This window comes from Pelodiscus sinensis, chromosome 1, assembly GCF_049634645.1.
Source record: "Pelodiscus sinensis isolate JC-2024 chromosome 1, ASM4963464v1, whole genome shotgun sequence".
Taxonomy (NCBI): domain Eukaryota; kingdom Metazoa; phylum Chordata; order Testudines; family Trionychidae; genus Pelodiscus; species Pelodiscus sinensis.
In genome coordinates this window covers 98,655,873-98,682,268 of record NC_134711.1, presented here as the reverse complement: position 1 = coordinate 98,682,268, position 26,396 = coordinate 98,655,873, and the positions used below count along the sequence as shown (strand labels likewise).

Here is a 26,396-nt window from a genome sequence, read left to right as displayed (position 1 = left end):
GGTAGTTTAAAAATCTGAGCCCAAAGGAATTCAAACCGGTCAAGCGCTAGAGCTAATTTAAGTATTTGTGTAAATCCGGAATAGCTCCACTGACTTCAACAGAGTTGCTCTAGATTTCTATTGAATAGCAACTGCATTGTCAGTGCTTGACTCCTATGAAAGTCAGCCCCCTAGCTGTCTAAAGTGAATATACAATTTGAGGCATTCAAAATTAGAGGTCACTTAGGCTCCCTGGTTGTGAGGAACACTCTGGCAGTGCACACGGAATTGAATAGCTAATTGCGCATTCTTAAATATCAACGTTAGCCTTTTTTTCCTCTGTTGGTCATCATACTAGAAATATCCAACTATTATAACCTGTCACAATTTGATATTCTATTCATTTGTAAAGATAATCTCACCTGTCTATACTTAAAATTTTTGTTACTTGTATATCTGAGGCATTTCCTATAAGCTTTAAAGGAAATGTAAAAGTGATGTCAGTAATGTCAATAGACAAATATTCTATTTCTTATGAAAATGAAACTGAGACCTTCCAAAATTTTCCAAAGCAAATCCCAGAGACAGACCCACCTAAAAAAGGCCAGTGGCCAGAACACTCACTTAGGATGTCCCAATCACGCAGAACAGTGTCTTGAACCCAGGCCTCCCTAAACACTAGCCACGTTCAGGTAGGTTTCTCTCTCCTTCCCCGCTCTGGTCCTCTATCTTGGACCTGAGAAATCTTCCCAATTAAAGTTTTGTTGACACATTTCCACAGAAGGTTCCTGTAAGGGGCTTCTCCCCTGTAACTCCTTGGTCGGCTAATTCAACCCCCTCTCCCTTGCTCCATGCCACCTACACCCCCAATCCTTTGATCCTTGTCTAAAGAGTCACCGGCCCTTGTGGCCAATCCAGCTCTGCAAACAGAGGTATTTCCCTCCGGTGAGATTTGCTCATGAGGGAGGGTAGGAGGACCCAAGCTCGCCCCCTATCACGGGTCCCAGCCCATGGCCCTAAGGGCCAATACCCACTCGGTTTGGTCCGACTGGTGTGGCTCCAGCTGCAACACACCAGACCTCGGGCTATTAGTTCAGGCACCCTGCCCTGGGCTACTTCCTACCCCTCTCAGGTCCAGGTGATTCTTCTCTGGGAATCTCCTTCACCCCGGTGGCCCTGGCCTGACTTATCCTCCATCCTCCGTCTCTCCTCCCTCACTCCAGCTGCTCCCTGTTTTATTCTTCCTGCGGGGTGTCCTTCTCCCTGGCCCCTCCCCTCCATCCTCACGTGACTCCGCATGCTTACCTCTAGCTCCACCCCTGGTCCTGCTACACGTCCCCTGCTGCTCCTGGCTCCCACCGCTGGCTGCTTCTCCACCTTCCAGCCGTTGCCACGGCCCAGCTGAGCTGTGGCCACCGAGCAAGCGGCACAGGTGGGTGGCTTTACGGGGATCGGCGGGTTCAAAGTGCGGGCGGGCCCGTGCTGCTGGTGTGGGGTTCAGCTGCCCCGTCACAGTTCTGATTTCTACAAATTGGCATTTTCCAATGAAAATATGTATCACTGAAAAATTCTCAAACATATCTAGCAAGGTCAGCTTGCTTGGGTGTGAACCACATTGCTCTTAACTCCAAGACAGTCACTCCAATTAGGCTAAGTCTAGACTGAAGGCTTCTTTTGGAAGAAGCTTATCTGGAAGAGATCTTTTGAAAAATCTTCTTTTGAAAGAGAACATCCACACAGCAAAAGCACATTGAAAAAGCGATCTGCTTTTTTGAAAGATCCACATTTTTCAATCCACATTGATTGGATGCTCTCTCGCATTTTAGTTGTGATTACTACGGATGGAGTGGCCACCAGGGCTATGTCTAGACTGCAGGATTCTTTCGAAAGAGGCTCTTTTGAAAGCATCTTTCGAAAGAGCCTCTTTCGAAAGATCGCATCTAGACTGCAGGCGGATCTTTCAAAAGAGAAATCCGCTTTTTTGAAAGAGAGCACCCAGCGAGTCTGGATGCTCTCTTTCGAAGACGGCCTATTTACATTGAAGAACGCCTTCTTTCGAAAGAGGAACTTTCGAAAGAAGGCGTTCTTCCTCGTAAATTGAGGTTTACCGCCATCGAAAGAAAAGCCGCGTTCGAAAGAATAATTTCGAAAGAACGCGGCTTGAGTCTGGACGCAGGGGAAGTTTTTTCGGGAAAAGGCTACTTTTCCCGAAAAAACCCCTGAGTCTGGACACGGCCCAGGGCACCTGTGCTTTTTCTTGGAGGCTTTTTTTTTTTTTTTGAAAGAAAACACCCTTTTCCCAGTCCACACACACCTTTTTCTGAAAGAGCTCTTTTGGAAAAAGGCTTCTTCCTCATAGAAGAGGTTTATCACTGTCAGAAAAACTCCTGCGTTCTTTTGACTTTCTGTTGAAAGAATGCAATTGCAGTGTGGATGTAAGTGTAGTTTTTCCAGAAAAACTCTGCAGTGTAGACATACCCTTAGAGTAGATACTGTAATTCTGCAAATAGCATGCCACAGGCAGCATTTGGTTCCCCCTAACTGTAGCTAAACTGTGACTCATCACAATGGCCGGAGCAGGGTTTGTCAGCTCCCTCTTCTGGATGGCCACCTCTACAGCTGCAACAGACTGTAGGCTCATGTCTGAATGTCAGGGGAGGTGTTTGTTATTTTTAAAGTGAGTGGAAGAGTGCAAATTATTTTTACAGGAGATATTTGGTATCCACTGGCAGAGCGAGATGCCCTTTGATGGCCAGTCAGTACAAAGAAATGCTTACTGGCTCTCAACAGTCATATTCTGGGCCACATGACCTCCCTTAACTCAAAGAGGTGGATGAAGAACAGTTAATCACAAAACTGTGAATTTAACTCATGGGGTGTGACCAATGTTCCCTGTAAGTTGTGTGCTTGGGAGACCACCCAGGAGAGATTCAGGTGCTACCCAGATGATTAGCAGAGCACTCACAGCCATGGGCATGTGTTTCTACTCTCAGTACACATCCACACATGCCTCAGTGCACACACCAATATTTATTCCACACATGGATGGAAAAAATTAGAGGGATCATTGCGTGTAACTCATTCTTCCTGTAAAGAGAAGGAATCAGTATTAATTGGTAAGGGACAAGGCCTCTCCTTCAGACAAGATCCAAAAAGGAGTCTAGGTCCTAAGGCATCCAGACTCAGTGAACGTGCTCTGCATTCATACCCAGGCTATGTACTAATACCCATCTCAGTGGCAATGCTGCCATGGAGTTTCCCTGTGGTAGAGGCAATCTGTGATGTGTCTAGAGGGCTCAGAGAGTGCAAAGTCCAAGTAAATGCAGCTCATTCCTTCTGTATAACATCTCTGGGATAAGTCAGGTAAAGAGTTGGTCACAGTTACTTTTAGAGCACTCAGGGCCAGCTCATGGGAAATAATAAAAAAAGCAATCATGAAAACCCATGACCTATCCTTGACTTTTACTAAAAATAACAGTGACAAAAGTGGGGTGTGAGCCCAAGCTCTGCTGTGGGAGGGGAGGGAAGAGGAGCAGGGACCCAGCACCCACCACCTCTCTGGCTGCCAGCTCCAGGGTCTCTCTGTGGTGACTGGAATCTCCACGGGTTGCCCTTGGCAGCTCAGAGCTCTGGCTCCCTCCACCACCACCGGCAGCTGAGAGCTCGGCTTAGAGCTACAGAGACTCAACCGACTGGCAGTGCCAGCCCTGTCGCTCCGGGGTGGAAGCAGAAAATATCCTGGAGGTCTCAGGAAGTTGCAGTGACTTCTGTAAGCTCTGCGATATAATCTTAGGCTTAATGGTAAGGCCTATGTTAGTCATCCACACAGCTAAAACGCTCACCTTGGCTCTCATTATCTCACATCTCAAGGACTTCAACATCTTCCCTCTGGCCTTGACAAACATAACTGTCCCACTCATTCATTCAGAATGTTGCTGCAAAGATCATTTTCTTAACCTATTCCTTGATCTGTGTCACCCCTCTTTAAATCCCTCCATTGGCTCTCCCTTCTCTATCGCATCAAACAAAACTTGCTTGTGTTCACTTTCAAGGTCCTTCAGTCTATCTTCACTCTACTTAACTTCATTCGTTAATCAGAGGTTGATTCCCAACTCCGATCAGCCTGTGATGCCAATTTCCACTGCCTACTTACTAGATTTTCAAAGAAACAAAAACCTTTGTGCTTTTTCCCATGCTGCCCCATACGCTTGTGTTGCTCTCCTTACATGTCCACAATGCTACCTCATTGTCCACCTTCAAATCCCTCCTCAAAACTCTTCTTTGCTGTGATGCCTACTAGTCAACCTGCTAATATACAGAGGCCATTGCTGCCCAACATTGTCTCATTGTTCACATACACTCACTCCCACTGTCTATATCCAACTTTCGACTTTTATTTTACACTTACAATGGAAAATCCTTGGGGCAAGGACTGTCATTTTCTTCTGCATTTGTACAGCATCCTTAGCACAAATGGAGCCTTGGGCCATGACTGTGTCTTAGGCACGCCAGTGGAAGGAAGGAAGTTTCCATCTCAGTCCCCAAATTCCAGCTACATGGTTTGTATTGAAAGCCTTCCACAGACTATGGAGAGTGGAGAGAGGATGCCATGGAAGCTCCATTTACTATTTTATGCACATATATATCATTCAGCCAGGATTTTCTCCCCACCCCCCACAGCAGACAGCATCATATGGGACCATCTGGGGCTTTACTTGCCCATGTCAGATCCTGAATTCAAAAGCTTACAAAAAAATGTTGCTCCCTCTGCAGGGGTGCACCATCACAAGCTCATAACTAGGGAGGTGGGATAAGTCCCAAAAGGGAGTTTTGTTTTCAGATGGGAGTTCCATTATTCCCAGTTCTAAGGGTCACAATTCCAAAATGAGGAGATTTAAAGGATAAAACGTGATTTTGGGCCTATCGTTTGGCTCCTAATTTTGCTTGACAGTTACAGATAAAAAAATGATCCTTAAATGAATACAAAATGTGAACCCAAATTTACAGGCCTCAGTTCCCCTGTGCACCATCTTCCTCCTCTGCTCCCAACTGTCCAGAGCCCCTCCTCCCTCCTAACTGGCAGACTCCTGCATCCCCCATTTCCTCAGCAGGCTGTAGCTTCCTATTTCCCAGGCCCCAAACTCACCCAGTCCACAATCACTGATAAGCACCAGTAAGGTCCCCCCTCCCCTCATCTCCAAGCTACAGAAGAGGGTTCCTCTTTCCTGTAACCTCTTCTTCCTAGACTAACGCTGCTGAACTGGACTACCACTGCTGCAGGGTCTTGGTTAGAATGCACAAGGGCACCCCAGACAGCTGCTAAGGCTGCTGACAGCACAAGTGGCACAGTGGCCTCTAGTGGCCATAAGGGAATCTTCAGGCTGCTCAGGCAAAATTCCTGAACTGATGCATGTTTTCACAAGATCTCAAGTATCGCACAACATGGGCTCAAAATCAGAACACTCACAAGAGTGTAGGCATTGATGACATCAGAGTTCTGTTCAGGTGAATCCAGCCAGCAGCATGCAAAGTGCTCGTTTCCTTTTAAAGATAATTTTTCCAGCAGATTCTATTCTAATTAAAAAGTTGAACTAAACTAGAGGGTTCATTTTGTTATTTTGTAGGCTAAGTGTATTGCACACACTAGGGCTTCCTCACATCCCTCCATTCCCTATCCCTGCCTGGCTCTCCATGTGCCACCCTCTCTTCCCCTTCTATTTCCCCCTGTAGCCACTCCTCCTCCCTTATGCCAGAATGTGTGTGTCTGATTGCCCCCTTCCTCAGGTCCACATTTTCCCCCAGTTTGCCAGGGATTCTGTGGACCACAATGCCTCTTTATCCCCCTCCTCTCCACCACCACATTGTTATGTTTTTTCGTAAGTCCTGCACGGTGTCCACATTTTTACCTCTGTTGGGAGGATGGGCAAACCTGAGATGAGGAGATGGAAGGTGTTAATGTTTGCCATCAATTGGTTCTTTGCTCTCTAAGCAATTATAAAGGAGTCTGAAGTTGCTGGTCTACTAACCAGATGCAAGAGGTTGTGTTTATCCCCTAGTCTATCTTCAGATTTTCACCAACATCCATAGAGTTTCACCTACTGATGCCGAGAGCATTCCCTGAAATTCTGGAATTGATAGAATGCTGCATTCAAAAATGATCATGCTTCAGAGAAATAGAGAAGTGCCTTTGAGTTGAGTATAGGGCCTTGCTTCTCCCAGCTGACAAGAAATTACTTGGTTCTAGTTACTTTAAGTGGGGGATCTAATGGTGGGGAGTTAAATCCTGGAGTAGGGATGTAAAATTTCGATGAATTGGCTAATCGAATAGTCGATGCAATTTGTATCAACTATGCGATTAGTCGATAAGGGCGCCTCCACCTTTGTCTGTTGCTGCCAGGTCTGCTGCTGGCTGCAACCTTTGCCCCCAGGTCTGTTGCTACACTTCAAAGGTGAAAGCGCTGCGGGGAGCACAGGGCCAGCAGAGGACTCAAGCAGTGCCCTGCTGGCCCCGTGCTCCCTGCAGCATTTCCAAACAGCAGCACCATATGGAGCCTTGGGCTGACCCCGGGCTCCACATGGTTCTGCCACTTTGAAATGCCGCATGCAGCCTGGGGCTGTTGCTACACTTCAAAGGTGGAGGTACCCTTATCAACTAATCGCACAGTCAATGCAAATTGCATCAACTATTCGATTAGCCAATTCATCGAAATTTTATATCCCTACTCCAGGATTTAAGTCCCCACCATTAGATCCCAACTTAAAGTGACTAGAACCAAGTAACTTCTTGTTGGCTGAGAGAAGCAAGGTCCTATACTACTGACACATGCAGCCTGGGGCCAATCTGGCCCCGCTTTGAAGCACCCCCTTCCTCTGCCCCTCCCTTGCTGCCTCTTTCTGATAGAGGCAGCGGAAGGAGGGGGGAGAAACTAGTCGAATAGAATGTCGACTAGCCGATAAAAGCATTTGCTCATCGGATAGTCGACGAGTCAACTAGTCCTTCATATCCCTGTCCTGGAGAGGATCCTGCAGCCATTCCACATAAAACAGTCATTCACTTGACACAAATCATATCTGATTTGTAGGCTGTAAGATCATATCTGTCGACTTCAATGTTTCAGTAACATTTAGGAAGAGAAGCTGCAGTGAGCTACAGTAATGCAGGAGATTAACTCAGTGTTCCAACTCCTTAATTATATGTATCATAGAGGAAGAAAAGATGAGCCAGTGGCAGAATAGTAGTATGCATCCCCTCACAGAAGTTGATAATATAAGGAGTAAAACCACTTCCCTCTTTGTCTTCGCCATGCAGTGAATTTGTCTGATAAAAGCACATGTACTATAACAGAGCTCCTCTTTTACCTGTCAGGCAGATTACTTGCCTCAGAGGCAAACAGCAGCCCTCATTTTAGACACCAGCTTACTGTTGGCTGAGCTACTCTCATCATTGCCCAGCATGGGAAAAAGAGGGGAAACTAACTTTCTAAGTCTCTGTGCTACAGGGTAGGACAAACCCTTGGTACCAAAACTGGTCTCTTTCTAGTACTGAAATGAGGGCATTTGTGGGGGAGGAGGGAACCCAGGCCCATCCTCTACTCCAGGTATCTGTAATGTTCTTAGTAACAGCTGTATGACAGCTACAAATCCCTGGGGAACTTCCCCAAAGCCTTCCCCAGCACCTTCCTTACCGCACGTTCTTCTTCCTGGTACCTGCTTGCACTTGTTTCCCCCAGATTCTCCACAGCTTCTTCTCTCCTCAAACTCTTCACCACACTAAGCTTCCAGAAAGAGAGCCCTTTTTAACTAGTAACAACTGTTTCTTCATTGGCCCCAGGTATTCTTATTAATCTAACTCACTTGACTCTGGAAACCTCCTAATGGGCTCCACGAGACTTAATTTCCCTTATTGGTTCTGGCAAGTTCCTGCTGGTTCTCAATTAGCCCTTGTTAGTTTACCCTGGGAACAGAGACTTATTCAATCTAGGCCTAATATACTTCCCATCGACCATTCTCCTTGTACCCCTCTTGACTGACCCTGTCACAACATTTCAGTAGCCTATACTTTACAGGGCTATATACATCACTTCCATTGATAAATCATGTCCTTTCTTTAGACTCCCACTCAAACAGTCTACTGGCCAACAACTGGGCCTCATTGTGCTAGGCACTCTACAAACATCCAATAAGATGTTGGTGCCCCAGAGAGCTTATTACTTAAATGGACAAGACCGAAGGAAGGGGTATAATACAAACAGAGTGACCAATACAGTGGCAGCAAATGTCATGTGAGTTCAGTGATTTTTAAATCAGTTGGGTGATGTTAGGAGAGATTAGTGTAATGGAAAGATAAAGGAAGGCACAAGGTGACAAAGGGCTGAAGACCATGGGTGCATCTACATAGCACTGTAACACACAATATGAGCTATGCAAATTGAGTATCTTATTTCAAAATAGCTTATTTTGTCATTTGTCACTGTCTACACAGCGCCAAATTTTGAAATAAAGTGTTAGTCTGAAACATCCCTTACTCCTCATAGAATGAAGTTTACAGGGATGTCAGAATAGCAAGCCCAAAATAACAGGCTTGCTGTTAAGACATGGGATAGCTATTTTGGTATACTCTGGTATCCCTTAATAGCACTGCAGTGTAGACATACCCCATGAGGGAGGCAGCAGCCAATCAACACAGGAGAGGAATGCTCAGAGTGAAAAGTGGTCTGATGACATCATCTTCATCTATAGGTGTCTGAACTGGGGGACCAGCAGACTCACCGAACCCCAGGGCAAGAGGCTTCGTACTCCTGGAAGGGGTGGGACCTGGGCAGCCACCCCTCAACCACCCAGACCACATCCTCCCCCAATGCAGCCTGGGGCGTGCCAAGCTTCAGTGGCAATTTAAAGGGTCTGGGGTTCTGCCCGCCACTGCTGCTGCCAGTAGTGGCAGGCATAAGCTCTGGGGCCCTTTGAATCCCCAGGCCTCAAGGCAGTTGCCTGCTATGCCCCTCTGACTCCCTTTGGCGGGCCTGGTTTGAACTGCTTTCTGTATCTGCTCTGCCTACTTCCAGCTTTGACTGGCTCCTCTCCACAGTGTCTTCCTCAAACACCACATAGCTGAGGGGAAGAGGAGGCCGCATGGGTCTGTGACTTCGAAGGATATGTGTCCTGCACAGTCCTGGATCATCCAGTGTTGTGGCGGGGGAGAGGTGGCCCAAATCCCTTCCCTTTCCCTCACCTCCCCTTTATACACACAAAGAGCACATCTACACAGCAACATTGTTTCAAAATAACTTGAATTATTTAAAAATAACTTAGTCTGTGTCTACACGGCAGGCAGTTAGTTTGAAATAATGTCAAAATACTGTCAAGCTGGAGGACTTCTTACTCTGACTCCTGTAACCCTCATTGTATGAGGAGTAAGGGAAGTCAGAGGAAGAGTGCTCTATTTCAAAATAAGTGCTATGTAAACGATCCCAATTTTGAAATAAGCTATTTCAAAATAAGCTACGCAATTGAGGCAGCTTAATTTGTGTAGCTTATTTCAAGTTAAATCCTGCTGTGTAGACGCGCCCTTAGCCAGTGCACAGTACCTGTTTAAACTGCTTTCTGTAGCTGCTCTGGCACATTCACATTATACTAGTGACAATGAAAAGTAAAAATTTAAGATGCAACCTAAATTATTATTACTACACTGGACATATCATATTTTTCACAGAGCCACCAGCAACATTTACCTGAACAAAATAAAAAATGGAGGAAACAAACAAACATTAGAATTTTGTATTTGGTTCATGGAGAACTTTCTCTCATCAGCCTCTGCAGCCAGGCAAGGTGGGGAGGAGACAGGGCCGGGGTCAGGGCCAGCCAGCCCTCAGTTCCGCCCAGAGCAAGTTACTGGGCTCCCTCCATCCCCCCAAAACACACAGGCTATGTTTTGACTGCATCCCTCTGTCGACAGAGGGATGCAAATGAAGCACATCAAAATTGCTAATAAAGCAGGGATTTAAATATCCCACGCCTCATTAGCATAAAAAGGCTTTATTTTCGACAGATCTGCATCTAGACTGCCATTTTTTCAAAAAAAATGTTTAGAAAAAAGCGGCAGCCATGTTTATGCTAATGAGGTGCACGGTATTTAAATCTCTGCTTCATTAGCAATTTTGATGTGCCTAATCTACATCTCTCTGTCGACTGAGAGGCGTAGTCTAGACACACCCACAGAGCATGCAGCATGGTGCTCCAGCAGCAATGTAAGGGGCCCCAGGACTATGGCTGCCGCTGCTGCCAATGTTACAGCTGCAGCACTCAGGAGCCCCAGGCCCCTTTGAATCTCTGGGCCTTGGCACAGCTGCTCCCTTTGCCTCCCCTCCCCTCCCGCCTGCCTATCATGCTGACCAATATCATCTCATTGTTTCCTTGTACTCCCTCATCTGTCTGTATCCATCTGTTGTCTCTTGTTTTAGATCAGGGGTGGGGAACCTCAGGTCCAGAGGCCAAATGTGGCTCCCAGCTTGCCTGGATATGGCCCCAAAAACTCAGGACTCCCCCACCGCAGCATTAGGGATTCCACACTGGCACTTCAGCCCCACCCCCATCCCACTGTAGAGCTGGCGCACACAATATCTACTAGCTGGTGCCCCCTACGCTCTGGTGTGTGAGGGGAATGTGGTGAGAGTCTTTCTCCTTCTCAGTCAGAGGCCACATCAGTGAATGTTTTTTGTTGTTGTTGTTTGCTTTTTGCTTCTCATTTGTGTGCGGCCCCTGAATGATTTTTCTGTGGGTCAGCAGCGCCCGACTCAAAGAAAGGTTCCCCACCCCTGTTTTAGATTGTAAACTCTTTGGGGCAGTGACTGCCTTTTTGTTTGTCAATTGTTCAGAGCCAAGCACAGTGGAATCTTAGTCCTTGACTAAGGCTCCTCAATATCACCAGTATACAAATAATTAATAATAATATAAGCAATAATTAGCACACAGACTTAGGCACCATTTCTTTATTAATTAATTTGTGTTACTGATAATGAATCAGAAATAATTTACTTCAGTTATAGAGCTTAATATTTTCTTTGATACAGACAGTCCTGGGACCAATTTTAAACATAACTAGCCAAATTCAGGTTAACAGTGCTCATCACCAGAGTGAGAAAACAACAGCCATACAACAATCCACTTAGCATGTTTAGAAACATAATGAGCCAGATTCTCATTTATTCTAATGTTTCTTTACATCCCTTTATTGGTGTAATGGGACCTTAAAGTAGGCAGAAAATATATTATGGTCTGGTAGCACTTTATAGACTAACAAAACATATAGATGGTATCATGAGCTTTCGTGGGCACAGCCCACTTCTTCAGATGACCGGAGTTTTGAGTTTAGGATGTTCAGACCCAAAATAAATAGGAGAGAAGGAGGGGGGGGGGGGGGAATCTTCAGATACTTACCGATTCCCTCTACCTTCCTGATTTTTATACCGTCTGCTCCCTGTCTTCCCCCCACCCCTTCTCTCCTATTTATTTTGGATCTGCATATCCTAAACTCAAAATTCCAGTCATCTGAAGAAGTGGGCTGTGCCCACGAAAGCTCATGACACCATCTACATGTTTTGTTAGTCTATAAAGTACTACCAGATGATCTGTTGTTTTTTTTCTGTACAGACTAACTTGGCTACCCCCTGAAGCTTCAGAAAATATATTGACACCTTTACATCCACTTAAGGCCCCTTTACACTACCAGAGTGGTAGCAGAATAAAGCCCAATATGTCCCTAGATATACAGTAGCTATCTAGACCTAGAAAGAGGAAGACAGAGATATGAAGTGTGTGCTTTCCTGCTAGGATACAGATACATATGGGAAACACAGAAAGATTTCTGCATCTCCTTTAGCACAGGTAACTGCAGAATCAGCAAAAGGCAATGTATCATAATACAGGCTCCTCAGCCCTTGTCTACACTAGGGAGTTATTTCAAAATAATAAGTGGAGCACCCACACTACCAAGCCCATTTTTTTGAACTAAGGAGCTTGTTACTTCAAAATAATAACTCCTGCTTTCCTTGAGGAATAACTCTTATTTCAAAATAGTGGTAGTGTGGACGCTCCGCTGCTGCTATTTCTAATTAACTCCCCAGAGTAATTTGAAGTAATTACTCCTCAGTGCTTCCTGGGGTTCTAAGTCGGGTAGCGCATCCACAATAATGGAGCCTGCCTCAGACTCATTCCGAGGCTCCCCCATAATGGGGGCACAATATTTTGATTGTGTTATTTCAGAGGTTATTATTTCAAATGTAGTTATTTCAAAATAATTTCCTAGTGTAGACATGCCCTCAGTTTCCCTGAAAGACTTCACATGCTTTATATCCCTCACAGTGAATCTTACAATAGTCCACATAGGGTACAATTCTAAGACCATTATTTTCTCTCTGTACAGTTATCAGAACCAGTAGCCTACAACATTAGACTTTCAGGGTCATTGTGTCTGTATCACTTCATCCCACAGAAGTGCCAATGACACAAGTTCTTTTACTTGTGCTGCAAGAGTTTGATACCTTACTGTAATTGTCATAAGAACCTCAAGGTTTTCTCAAAAATAAACCAAACACTTACCATAACTATAAACAGAACATTTTGAAAGAAACAATCATTTTGGGGTGGTGGTCAGAGCCTTGAAAAATCTACCAAACATAATCAAGTCAGAGAAAAAAATAAAATTCAAGTGATTGTTTTGCAATCATCATACTGTAAAGTCGTGTTTGCAGAAGATCTTCCAGATGGATGTAATAGGTGTAAGATAAAGTAAGTTGCCAGGTCTCTTTATTTTGCATAAAGAGATTTTTTAGTCTAAATTTCTGTCATCTGTTGCAACCCCTTAATCCAAAGGTTACACAGGAAAAAAAATGAGGGCAGTATGTAGTGCTTTGTCTTGAGCTTTAAGATTCATGTGGTCATCACTGAAGGTTACTGTCCTCATTATTCACAGTAAATAGGAAGGAAATTAGGAAATTTAGAACTGTTAAAATGTAAATTACGAAAAATAGCTGAAAACCATTTTTCTTCAGTTCCTACTTGTATAAACAAAGCCTAACAAGCTACAATCACAGAGGCCAGCAATGGATCCATGGCAACGAAAAGCATTGGCTTATGGCTACCATCTTCATAGACATACTTACATTAATTTACTAGATATACATGTACACGTTAGAAAAATCTGTTGGCTCAAACTTAATTCATTGAAAACAGGGATCATTAGCAAATGAAAGAAAAAACATAACAGGTCAGCAATTTCCTTGATGAACTCAGCTATTTATTTTTTATTTGAAAGAGAAAGAAGAAATTATTCTTGTAATTTTTGTGCTTTGTAGCCCTGCTGAAGAGAAAATTATACCTATACTGTTGGTTTTGATTCTTAGCAAGCAATGAATAATAAAAATCAATATCACAATGTCTGTAGAGTCCTCAAATACTTTGCACATAGACATTTGAATAGTGCATTAAATAGTAAAGGTGATAATACTAAAGAATACTGAGAAAGATTATACAGAGCAAGCGCACGAGGTTTCATTTGCTATGTGTGTGGGATTTGTATTGTTTTATAATTCTTTTTTCGAGGGAGGGGGATATTTAAGGGATTGGACAGTTGAGAGCATTCAATAATGTGTCCAATAGTAACTCAACATCTGATCAGAATATAAATTCCACAGAACACAACAAGAAATGAACAAGCACAAAAATAAACAAAAAAAATCAGAGAGAAATGTAGTGTGGGTTTCAGATATGCTAGTGCTGGTTTCAGCTATGCTGGCATGGTACAGATATTGCAGTAATATTATTCAACCAATAAGGAGTTAGACAATATTGATAAGGAGAAGTTAAGATTGTGTTTTCTGTCAAATGTTTTCATGTCGCTATTTCATAGGTCTGGCTAGTCTAGTAACAAGATGCATTATGAGCCCTTGTGATACATAGGTGGAGTTTCTGTCTGTCTACAACTAGGGATGTAAGCAACTAGTCGTCTACCTGATAAGCATAAGCCCGCCGTTGGCCCCGTGCTCCCTGTGGGGCTTCCAGTTTTGAACTGTAGCGAGAGCCTGGCAGAGCTCTTGCTACAGTTCAAAGGCAGAGGTGCCCTTATAGACTAATCGAATAGTAGAAGGAAATCCCATCAACTATTCGATTAGTTAATTAATCTAAACATCCCTATTTATAATGTCCATCAACCTGGTAATGGACACTGGTCTATCCAGTAGCTGACACTTGTTTAATTGGATGGTGTTAATGCCGTTGAGTTATCTACCTAGATGTATTTGCCATATCCTTTGCTGTGGGTTCTGAGTTCTATCTTTGATTGTGTGCATTGTTCAATGCAAGGGGAGGAAATAGTTCAAGCCGGGAATATTCTCTGAGTCAGATACCAAGCTATTGTCAGTGGGCATGTGCAAGCCTTTTCAGTAGCGAGGCCTTAAAAATAAAGTATCCCTGCATGAGTAGAGAATTGATGTGGGTGGAGCAATCATGTACATTATACAAAACAACTATTAACGTAGTAAGTGTAACCATGATAGTACTTACAGCAGGGTGGTAAATACTTCTGTCCCACAAAGTTGCACTACTCACAAAGGTTGTGTAGTAAGGGACCAGCTGTAAGTATAAAAATAAGTATTTCAATTTACAGTACTATAATCTAGTTTCTCAGGTTAAAACAACAATTTCTAGGAGCAATGTCTAGAAATGTTAATGGTATGGTAGGTCTAAAGAAACTTTCACAACATTGCTGCAAACATCAGATGAGAATGAAAAATACAATTCAACAGAAAAATGTTGTCTTTTATGGGATTGTTTTATTGTAGCTGGATGGGCTCTCCTCTCATTTTTTCTCCAGTCAATTTTCTTTAGAAAGTTTGTGGACCGTGTAATTGTGACTCACTAGCATACAACTTCTGGTATCAAATACTTAACTGATATCTTATTATAAATTAAGCCATTTGGCTAGACATGGACCTCTTGCCTAGGGACTTTTTTAATCCTAGCAGGATGTGAAGAAAAACATATTTTCTCCCAGCATGTCCTGTCTGACATTCTAACCATGACCAAAGTAATAAGAAATATATAACATTCAGTATCTGAGCACTTGTCCCAATGTTGTTCTTATACTTTGCTAAAGCACATTCTGATACTAACTGGAGAAATTTCCCTCTCTGTTCTATGCTCTGGGACCCAGTCTCTGGACATTCTACAACCAGATAAAACTTCCGGCATAAAAGCTATTACAACAATCTGCCTTGTGCCCCAGTTCAGCTGTCAATTCCTATTCAGCACAGCACTTAAGAAAATGCTTAACTTCAGGCACATGCTTAAATGCTTTGAGATTCTATTTCTGCAAAATGCTAATCATTCTGGTGCCAATCCAGCAAACTTCATTAATGTTAAGCACATTCAGCAGTGTCAGTGGCGTTTCATGTGCTTAAAATAAAGCACTTGCTTAAGTTCTTTTCTGGAGATCAAGGGCTAATTGAGTGGTGATGGACTTAAACACATACCTAAGTGCTTTGCTGCACTGGGCCCCTAAGAAGGCGATCTTGTTTATTTCCAAACTGTACTGACCAGCATGAACCAGAAAATTATGCCCTTTGTAAAGAATAAAGGTAGTTGAATATTTTCACTATGGATTAAACACATTTTACTATTTTGCACTGGAATAACTTCTTCTACCAATAGTTCTGGCAGTACTATTTCATTTCACAACCTATTTGACAAGAATATTATAATTAGGCAATTAATTTTTTCAACTTATTTTAAAAAGAGTTTACCCATTCTAGTAAGCAATTGCAGTCAGAGCACTAAAATGCCATTTTCCCCTTCCAAACAGTTTACCATTTGTAATTAGGGTTAAACTGCGCCTCTACATTTTAATGAGCAATGTTGAATAATTACTGAGTAGACTCCAGGACCATTTGGTATGTATTCCCGCAGGGGCCATGTTTACCACTTTTGTTATTCAAATAATCTCCTGCGTGGAGAATTTGTGGATGCTCCACAACCATGAACCTTAGATTCCAGGACTAGAAAACTTTTAATGTCAACATTGCAAACTAGGAAGATGCAGCTAACAACACGCTGTGCTGAAAGGCAGTGCTGCACCAGGGAATAAAAGAGGTAAGAGAGGTCGTTGTGAGACAGGAAAGCAAGGAGAATGATGAGGAAAGAACAGCAGGCCTCAAGCCCTAGGAGTGCACCAGCTTCACCTTCTGGCTCTAGGTTTTTTTGTGGGCATTATCTGTGGTCATGACTACTGCTTGAGAATTGGGTTTCCCAGCAACTCCTGATGCTGTGGCACCACATCCAATAACTAGGGCTCTGTGTCTGTCACAGAGGTCACAGATTCCGTGACTTTCCGCAACCTCTGTGACTTTTGCAAGGACCACCCAAGCAGCTGCCTCCAGGACCAGATGCTCAGGTGTCCCCTAGGTTAGCCACACCAGCCACTGTTGTCGCTGCCCCGGGGACATCCACTCCAGCTTCTGTTCTGGCAGCTCCCAACAGCAGCCCTGGAGCAGCCATCCCTGGCAGCCGGTGCTGCTAGCCCTGGGTGGCACTGCCCCAATGGTTACATGAACACTCATGTACAGCTGTGACACTGTAAGCTTGTATGTGCAGAGGTGGCCTTAGACACCTAGAAATCCAAGTCCTATTGACGTTCATACCTTTAGGTTCCCAAATTACTTATGTGCTTTTAAAAAAGTTAGCCCAAGTCTTGATTTTATGAATATCAATGAAGAAGGCCACTTGAACATTTGGCCTAAAATATGACTTATATCTGAAGAAAGTGCCAGATATCTTTTACTGATCAATGTAAGATCTTAAATGTCAAAACTCGACAGATAGATACATATAATTTATATTTCACTTTCCATGTTTCTGTGCAGGCACACACGTGTGTGTATGATAGGAACACACATGTGCACACACACATACATACACATATACAGATTCATAGCTGGCCCTAGCAATGCCAGTTCAGAGCCCAGTGTTTGGATCTGGCCCATGGCCCATGTTGTGCCCATCCCTGGTATATACGCACACCAACATTCATTTATTTATAAACTAAAAGATTTACCCAGCATTGCTTGGCTCCTTAACGGACATAATTTTTTTTTTTTAAGAAAATGAAAGTGCACTTGTTTCATTTAAATCATTGCTCTGGGGCGGGACTGTGGATAAGGGGTCAAGCAGGCTGCCCCAGGGAAAGAGGACAACCCCAGCCCTCTCTCACCACAACAGCTTGGGGCCAGGTGAGAAGCATCTCTCCATAGCCACTGTAGCTCCAGTGGTCACAGCCAGAGGAGGGGCACATGTCTCCCGGCTGAGACAGGTCCAGATTTGCCTGCTCCAGGGATGTAAAATCCTGTGTAATTGGTTAACTGGTTAAACGTGATGCCTGCTGGTTAACCAGAACCTGTAAGCATCACCTAGCCGGTTAACCTTTCACAACCCTAGTCTGCTCCCTGCACTTCCTAGCCAGAGGGAGGAATGCAGCAAACTGTGCACTTTCCCCTCACTCCTTGATGAAGAGGAACAGCCAGCAATGTTTCCATATGAATCCGAGAGAAGGGGAGCTTCAGCCCCTGCACTCTCCTTAAAAGGCACCTGGGGGGTGGGAGGCTCGGGGCTAGGGCAGTCATCGATGGTGGAGGCACACTCTTAGTCAGCCCCTTTTACAAAGGGGCTTTCCACAAAGGGAAACTGTTCTATTACATATCTGAAACTCCAACATGTACCAACAGGATTGGCAGAAGCCTATCAAAGACAATGATCTCCTCTTTTCCAAGTTTCTAAGGATTGTTCACAAGCAACATGTAGTGCTTTCTGTTCTTATTTAAATAAAATAGCTTTAAAATGTATGAAACCAAAGTATGAGTAGCCCCTTTAGTATGGTAAACACAGACTAATAACAAATGGGTTGCCACAAATTTAGATTTGTTTGTTTCTATGTATCCAATGGTCTTTTTTAAGCAAAAGCACCTGCCCTGCAACAGAAAGGCAGTTATAGGGTTTTCACAAAGGTTTGATCTCAAAATGTTCTAGTCAGACTAAAAGACAGGTAGGATTTCTTTATAAATAACAAGGCATTGTAATTAACAAGAAAAAAACACACTTGAAACTACCAAGTATATTCATTGCTAGCCATTAACCTGATTTTCTAATGAATATGACATTAGGCATTCGTTAACAATCATTTGTGTTTATGTGGATAAGCTGCATAAAGAAGGTTGATAAATGAATGCAAATGAAACAAGGGAATTTGGGACACTTATAAAACAATTAACTTCTTTGGCAGTAATTACATATTGAAAACTATATATCAAGTACATTTGGAAAGCCACAAAAATAGAGCCCACAAACTAAATGTACATAGATATAAAGGAACAGAAAAGCTTTATTTCCTTTAAAATACCTCACAAGAGAGAGACAGCCTAAGTATGATATTAATGGCAAACAAAGTCCATTTTGAAAAAGAAATAGGACTGCAGCCTGCGTGTTAATAAAGACCAAAGTTAACAAAAAGCAAAACAACTTTGCTAATAAAAACCCCCTCACAGTTAACAATAAAGTGCAAACAGGTGGTGTACCAGAGGGTCAATGATTTTGTTTCTTTAAGAAAGACCAAGTGCTCACGTATTTGAATGTACACTAATAAATGAAACCACCCAGCAAATTGGATGCAAGAGATGAGTGAATGTTGAAGCTTATTTTACTGTTATCAGGGTGCATTCCCTCTAATGAGCTGGAAACATAATCTTTCCAATCGGTGCTTGACCACTTTATTTCTACTCACTGTGGTCCTAATCCTGCAACCAGATACAGGAATATGAAATCTCACAACGGGACTGAGCTATTAATTTCAGTGGAACTCTGCACAGGCTCAGGGATCTGCCCCACATTTATTTCATGATCAGGATCTATAAATATATGTTACTGATCAGAAATGAGTGAATCATTAATAGCAAAGATTAAACTGTTAAGAGCATGTTAGACAAATACCTGTCAGGGATAGTCTAGATCAGGACTATTCAACTTTGGAAGCCCCGGGGGCCACAAGGATACTCACAGCACATGCCAAGGGCCGCAACTAAAGTGTGGTTGCATATACATGCAAATACATCTATGCAAATAGCTTCTTTCACATGTCAGGCATGAATACAAAGATTAAGGCAAGACTACACAACACGCAGGCCCCATTTAAGTCAGTTCTGCTGATATTAATAAAATGCAATATTTACCTGATTTCCACCCACATGACAGCCCTTGTAATGAGCAATGACAGTCCAGGAATTTATCTACTAAAAGGCATATCAACAGAAGACCATTATATTGACTACTTTTTTGCTCTGGCATCACAATCATAACCATGTTGTCCTTTTTAATGCTTCTTATTAAAAAGAAAATTGTATGCTAGTGTTTTGGGTGTTTAGCTTCAGGTTGCGCATTTCATGGAGTGATTTTACTATAAAAAGAAAAGTTTCCAAGCCGGAGTGCTCCTACCTGCTGTGGGCAGGGAACTGGGCAAGTCAGGCAAAAAAGGACAGGTGCTTGGGAGCCCTGTCCTGGATTCCCAGCAGGGCTGAAGTGGCTGCCTGGCTGCAGTGCCGGACCCAAGCATGGCCAGTGTGCGCCAGTCAGAACCTCTCAAGTTCTGCCCACAAGGCTAAGCAGCCAGCACTTCCCACAATGCCCTGGCACTCCCGGCACTTCTGTGTCGGGGCTAGAAACGCTGACACCATGTACCCATCTGTTCCAGCCAGCCTGTCCACTTGCAACTTTCAAGGCTCACCCTGCCTGGGAGACGCCTCACCATTTTGGAGCGTGTTCCCAGTAGAGGCCATGTGCAAAAGGTCCCACCCATGGGCCGCGTGTTGAGCTCCGTGTAAACCCAAACCATGCTGTGGGGCACAAACAAACAAACCGTAGGCCACATGCGGCCTGCGAGCCATATGTTGAGTAGCCCTGGTCTAGGTGGTGTTTGGTCCTGCCATGAGTGCAAGAGACAGGACTTGATGACCACTTGAGGACACTTCCAGTTCTATGATTCTACAATTTCAGTAGTAGGAAAGAACCCTACCCACAGTCCTCGGACACAGAGATACATCTTAATGCAGTTTATATATATGCCTTAAATTTTCTCCCCCTTAAACACAAACGCAGTCCAAATGATGAGAGCTTCCAATAAGGCTTTCTATTTCAAAATACACAAACAAAATGGGCAGAATTTAGCTTCTTCAAAACTAATGTCGGGTTGCCAAGTTTTTGTTCTTCTCCCAGAATGTCTGGTTGAGAAGGGATTCTCATGGCTCCAGTCATCTCTGCTGACCGTGCCCTTAAAAGTCTGGTTGATGCGGGGCTGGCAGGTTCCCCACCTGACTCCACACAGCTCTCAGAAATGGGGGCTCCGTGTGCTGCCTCTGCCCTGAGTGCCAGCTCTGTAGCTCCTATTGACCAGAAACCACTGCCAGTCAGAAGTATGGGGCTGGCGTCTGCAGAGCTGTCTGGCCATGCATCTGCCTAGGAACCAAGAGACATGTCACCACTTGTGGGGAGGTGCCTGAGGTGAGCGACATCCAGAGACTGCACCTCTTACCCACTCCCGCACCCCAATCCACTGCCACAGCCCTAAAGCTCTTTCTGCAACCAAACTCCCTGCCAGAATCTGAACTCAGCACCACCTCCCCTCTCTCAGTTCAGAACACCTCCCACTCTCCAACCCCTTGGCTCCCTCCCACACCACAATCCCCTGCCTGGAGCCCCCTCCCACATGCTGAAACCCTCAGCTTAACTCCCCAGGCTGGAGCCTCCTCCTCCAAGGCCCTGCTCCCCAACTTCACCCCAGAGCCTGCACCACAACACCCTGCCCCAGCCCAATGAGTGAATGAATGCATGTGGGTGGTGGAGAGCAAACGAGGGGGACAGTGAATGGCAAAAGTGCCTCAGGAAAGGGCCAGTGTAAGGCTCTTCAGTTTTGTGCAATTAGAAAGTAGGCGACCCTAAACTAATCTCATTCCTTAGTCTGGATCAAATGTTTAGTTTCTGAGATTCAGTAACAGCCTTTGTCTGTAATCAAATGTTGTGTCTGTGATTCCATTTCAAAATATTTTTGATTTAGAAAAAGTCAAACAAGAAGGCCTGAAAGAGCTAATCTATATCCAGGTATTTAAAATTAATCAGCAATCCAAATAAATATAGTGTACCACAACTAGAAATGTAATATTCTGGACTGTGTACAGAATAAATGGGCATGACATAGGCAAACTACAAAAAGTATGTCTATTTTCAATTACTCTTGTTCAACAAATAATGCAGTTTTGTATTGGGTAGTTAACATCAAAGTTACCACCTGTCAGCAATACACGATCCTGGTTATGCATTGAATGCAGTTTAATTTAGACAATATCAAATTACCTCCAAAATAGTAGGATTAGCTGCATTTGAAAACTACCTTAAATTGTCCGAGTGTACTTCTACTCCATAGTTTTGATATTTCTACATTATGAGAGAACGCTGTGGAATTTTAGGGAGGAAAGGAAATGACAAATACTCTACTAACATATGCTAATTTATCTCCTGGGAACAAAAGGAGCATCTTTGTCTTTCCCGCCTCACCAGCAAACGCCAAGCAATCAAAGAAGAATCTTTTCAGCCACAAACATTAGCAGGGAAATTCAGTTGTATTTAATTAAGTTCTTCCGAAAGAAACTGCAGGCTGTGTCACTGAAGAGGTTATCAGAGGTCGGATGCCTGCACTGACTTTGTGACCTCGAAAAGACAAAATAAAAGGTAGTGGCATCCCTGCTGGTAAGATGGGCTCCCACGTTTGTTTCTCTCCCTTTTTGCTTTAATTTAATAGCAATCAGCACAATATGGGCTGCTTTTCTTTAACAACAGGATGGGCAGAAGTAAGATTTACAACACCACAAGGGGTAAGATAGGAAATAAGTGCTGCTCACTATGACTCTTGATCTACAATAGGAGCACCACTTTGATACACATAAATAACATGCAAATCTACTCAAGATACATTGTTGTCAAAACTAGACAGATGTGCACTTCTTAAATGTAGTATTAGTTTTTGCAACTTCTCACATTTACAACTTGTGTTAGATCAAATCACAGATTTATAAATTTGGGCTGTGCAAAGACAGTCTTATTGGTATTTCTTTGATCATGTATCGTGGAGCCATCCTGGCAATATTTTGCATGGGTATATCAAAAAATATAAAACCAGTCAGCACTGTAAATACAACGGTTAGGTATTTTAAAAGAACCCTGGCAATAGCATTCTCTGTATCCCCTTACTCACTGAAAACTCCCATTGTAGGCAGTGGGGAGCTACAAACAGGGTGATTAGATAGCAAGTTTGAAAAATCCGAATGATTTTTTTCACGGTTGTGAGAGGGAGATAGTAGCCTAAATAAAACAAACCCTGTAATATCAGGACATCTGGTCACCCTATCTACAGATGAGTAAGGGGAGCAGGATTTAGCCCAAAGTATCTAATGAAAAGGCTGTATAATTGCACAGATTAATAAAACTTCATGATGACCGAGCAGCTATTCTTGCACTGATGTCTTAATAACGAATACAAACAACATTCACTATCTACATTAATATTGCATCAAAAATGTGGTCTCTTTTTTAGTAACCTGAAGCTAAACCTGATCTGGTTATCTTCTAAGCTTCCTTTAAGAGCTTTATTAAGACAACTTCAGGCATGTACATTATCTTCATGAGGAGACAACTCTTTCTAGCCTTAATTAAGCTATTGTACAATAGCTACTTTGAGTTTTTAAAATGATTCTCCCTACTTTGTTTGTCAGATATCATGCTTCATCCTCTTGATTGTTTCCCTGTTATATCCTCTCAGTGTGACATGCCTTGCACTGGACTACTCAGTCTTGAAAAACTCACCAGCATCAAAAACCTTCCAATTTTGGAAGCGCAGAGTTCCTCCAGTATAGGACAGCACTCTTCCCCATCAAAGTAGTTAATAATTGAATGAAATCCTAGTGCCATTGATGAGCAGGGGAGGATAACATATATTAGAATCATAGAATCATAGAATAATAGGACTGGAAGGGACCTCAAGAGGTCATCGAGTCCAGCCCCCCGCCCTCAAGGCAGGATCAAGCTCCGTCTACACCATCCCTGACAGATGTCTATCTAACCTGTTCTTAAATATCTCCAGAGAGGGAGATTCCACCACCTCCCTTGGCAATTTATTCCAATATTTGACCACCCTGACAGTTAGGAATTTTTTCCTAATGTCCAATCTAAACCTCCCCTGCTGCACTTTAAGCCCATTACTCCTTGTCCTGTCCTCAGAAACCAAGAGGAACAAATTTTCGCCTTCCTCCTTGTGACACCCTTTTAGATATTTGAAAACTGCTATCATGTCCCCCCTTAATCTTCTTTTTTCCAAACTAAACAAGCCCAGTTCATGAAGCCTGGCTTCATAGGTCATGTTCTCTAAACCTTTAATCATTCTTGTCGCTCTTCTCTGTACCCTTTCCAATTTCTCCACATCTTTCTTGAAATGTGGCGCCCAGAACTGGACACAGTACTCCAGCTGAGGCCTAACTAGTGCAGAGTAGAGCGGCAGAATGACTTCACGAGTTTTGCTTACAACACACCTGTTGATACAACCTAGAATCATATTTGCTTTTTTTGCAACAGCATCACACTGTTGACTCATATTCAACTTGTGGTCCACTATGACCCCTAGATCCCTTTCCGCCATGCTCCTTCCTAGACAGTCGCTTCCCATCTTGTATGTATGGAACTGATTGTTCCTTCCTAAGTGGAGCACTTTGCATTTCTCTTTATTAAACCTCATCCTGTTTACCTCTGACCATTTCTCTAACTTTCTAAGGTCATTTTGAATTATGTCCCTATCCTCCAAAGAAGTTGCAACCCCACCCAGTTTGGTATCATCTGCAAACTTAATAAGCGTACTCTCTATCCCAATATCTACATCATTGATGAAGATATTGAACAGTACGGGTCCCAAAACAGACCCTTGAGGAACTCCACTTGCTATCCCTTTCCAGCAGGATTTAGAACCGTTAACAACAACTCTCTGACTACGGTTATCCAGCCAATTATGCACCCACCTTATCGTGGCCCTATAGAATCATAGAATCATAGAATAATAGGACTGGAAGGGACCTCAAGAGGTCATCGAGTCCAGCCCCCCGCCCTCAAGGCAGGACCAAGCTCCACCTACACCATCCCTGACAGATGTCTATCTAACCTGTTCTTAAATATCTCCAGAGAGGGAGATTCCACCACCTCCCTTGGCAATTTATTCCAATATTTGACCACCCTGACAGTTAGGAATTTTTTCCTAATGTCCAATCTAAACCTCCCCTGCTGCACTTTAAGCCCATTACTCCTTGTCCTGTCCTCAGAAACCAAGAGGAACAAATTTTCTCCTTCCTCCTTGTGACACCCTTTTAGATATTTGAAAACTGCTATCATGTCCCCCCTTAATCTTCTTTTTTCCAAACTAAACAAGCCCAGTTCATGAAGCCTGGCTTCATAGGTCATGTTCTCTAGACCTTTAATCATTCTTGTCGCTCTTCTCTGTACCCTTTCCAATTTCTCCACATCTTTCTTGAAATGTGGCGCCCAGAACTGGACACAGTACTCCAGCTGAGGCCTAACTAGTGCAGAGTAGAGCGGCAGAATGACTTCACGAGTTTTGCTTACAACACACCTGTTGATACAACCTAGAATCATATTTGCTTTTTTTGCAACAGCATCACACTGTTGACTCATATTCAACTTGTGGTCCACTATGACCCCTAGATCCCTTTCCGCCATGCTCCTTCCTAGACAGTCGCTTCCCATCTTGTATGTATGGAACTGATTGTTCCTTCCTAAGTGGAGCACTTTGCATTTCTCTTTATTAAACCTCATCCTGTTTACCTCTGACCATTTCTCTAACTTGCTAAGGTCATTTTGAATTATGTCCCTATCCTCCAAAGAAGTCGCAACCCCACCCAGTTTGGTATCATCTGCAAACTTAATAAGCGTACTCTCTATCCCAATATCTACATCATTGATGAAGATATTGAACAGTATGGGTCCCAAAACAGACCCTTGAGGAACTCCACTTGTTATCCCTTTCCAGCAGGATTTAGAACCGTTAACAACAACTCTCTGACTACGGTTATCCAGCCAATTATGCACCCACCTTATCGTGGCCCTATCTAAGTTATATTTGCCTAGTTTATCAATAAGAATATCATGCGAGACCGTATCAAATGCCTTACTAAAGTCTAGGTATATGACATCCACCGCTTCTCCCTTATCCACAAGGCTCGTTATCTTATCAAAGAAAGCTATCAGATTAGTTTGGCATGACTTGTTCTTCACAAACCCATGCTGGCTATTCCCTATCACTTTATTACCTTCCAAGTGTTTGCATAGGATTTCCTTAATTACCTGCTCCATTATCTTCCCTGGGACAGACGTTAAACTGACCGGTCTATAGTTTCCTGGGTTGTTCTTATTCCCCTTTTTATAGATGGGCACAATATTTGCCCTTTTCCAGTCTTCTGGAATCTCCCCTGTCTGCCATGATTTTTCAAAGATCATAGCTAAAGTCTCAGATACCTCCTCTATCAGCTCCTTGAGTATCCTGGGATGCATTTCATCAGGACCTGGTGACTTGCTGACATCTAACTTTCCTAAGTGACTTTTAACTTGTTCTTTGTGTATCCTATCTTCTAAACTTACCCTCTCTCTGCTTGTATTCACTACGTTAGGCACACCTCCAGACTTCTCGGTGAAGACCGAAACAAAGAAGTCATTGAGCATCTCCGCCATTTCCAAGTTTCCTGTTACTGCTTCTCCCTCCTCACTAAGCAGTGGGCCTACCCTGTCCTTGGTCTTCCTCTTGCTTTTAATGTATTTATAAAAAGTCTTCTTGTTTCCCTTTATGCCTGTAGCTAGTTTGATCTCATTTTGTGCCTTTGCCTTTCTAATCTTGCCCCTGCATTCCCGTGTTGCTTGCCTATATTCATCCTTTGTTAGTTGTCCAAGTTTCCATTTTTTATATGACTCCTTTTTTATTTTGAGATCGTGCAAGATCTCCTTGTTAAGCCAAGCTGGTCTTTTGCCATATTTTCTATCTTTCCTACACAGCGGAATTGTTTGCTTTTGGGCCCTTAACAACGTCCCTTTGAAATACTTCCAACTCTCCTCAGTTGTTTTCCCCTTCAGTCTTACTTCCCATGGGACCTTACCTACAAGTTCTCTGAGCTTATCAAAATCTGCCTTCCTGAAATCCATTACCTCAATTGTGCTGGTCTCCCTTCTACCTTTCCTTAAGATCATGAATTCTATTATTTCGTGATCACTGTCCCCTATACTGTCTT

General features: G+C 43.3%; 1 protein-coding gene across 1 annotated transcript in view; it reads right to left on the bottom strand.

Annotated features, from left to right (window-relative positions):
- C1H12orf42 (chromosome 1 C12orf42 homolog) overlaps positions 1-26,396 on the bottom strand; it is a 237,713-nt gene that overhangs the window by 206,763 nt on the left and 4,554 nt on the right. The window contains exon 2 of the mRNA XM_075938918.1: positions 14,536-14,604. Within this exon, the coding sequence (XP_075795033.1) occupies positions 14,536-14,604 (69 nt within the window). The remainder of the gene's footprint in view (positions 1-14,535; positions 14,605-26,396) is intronic.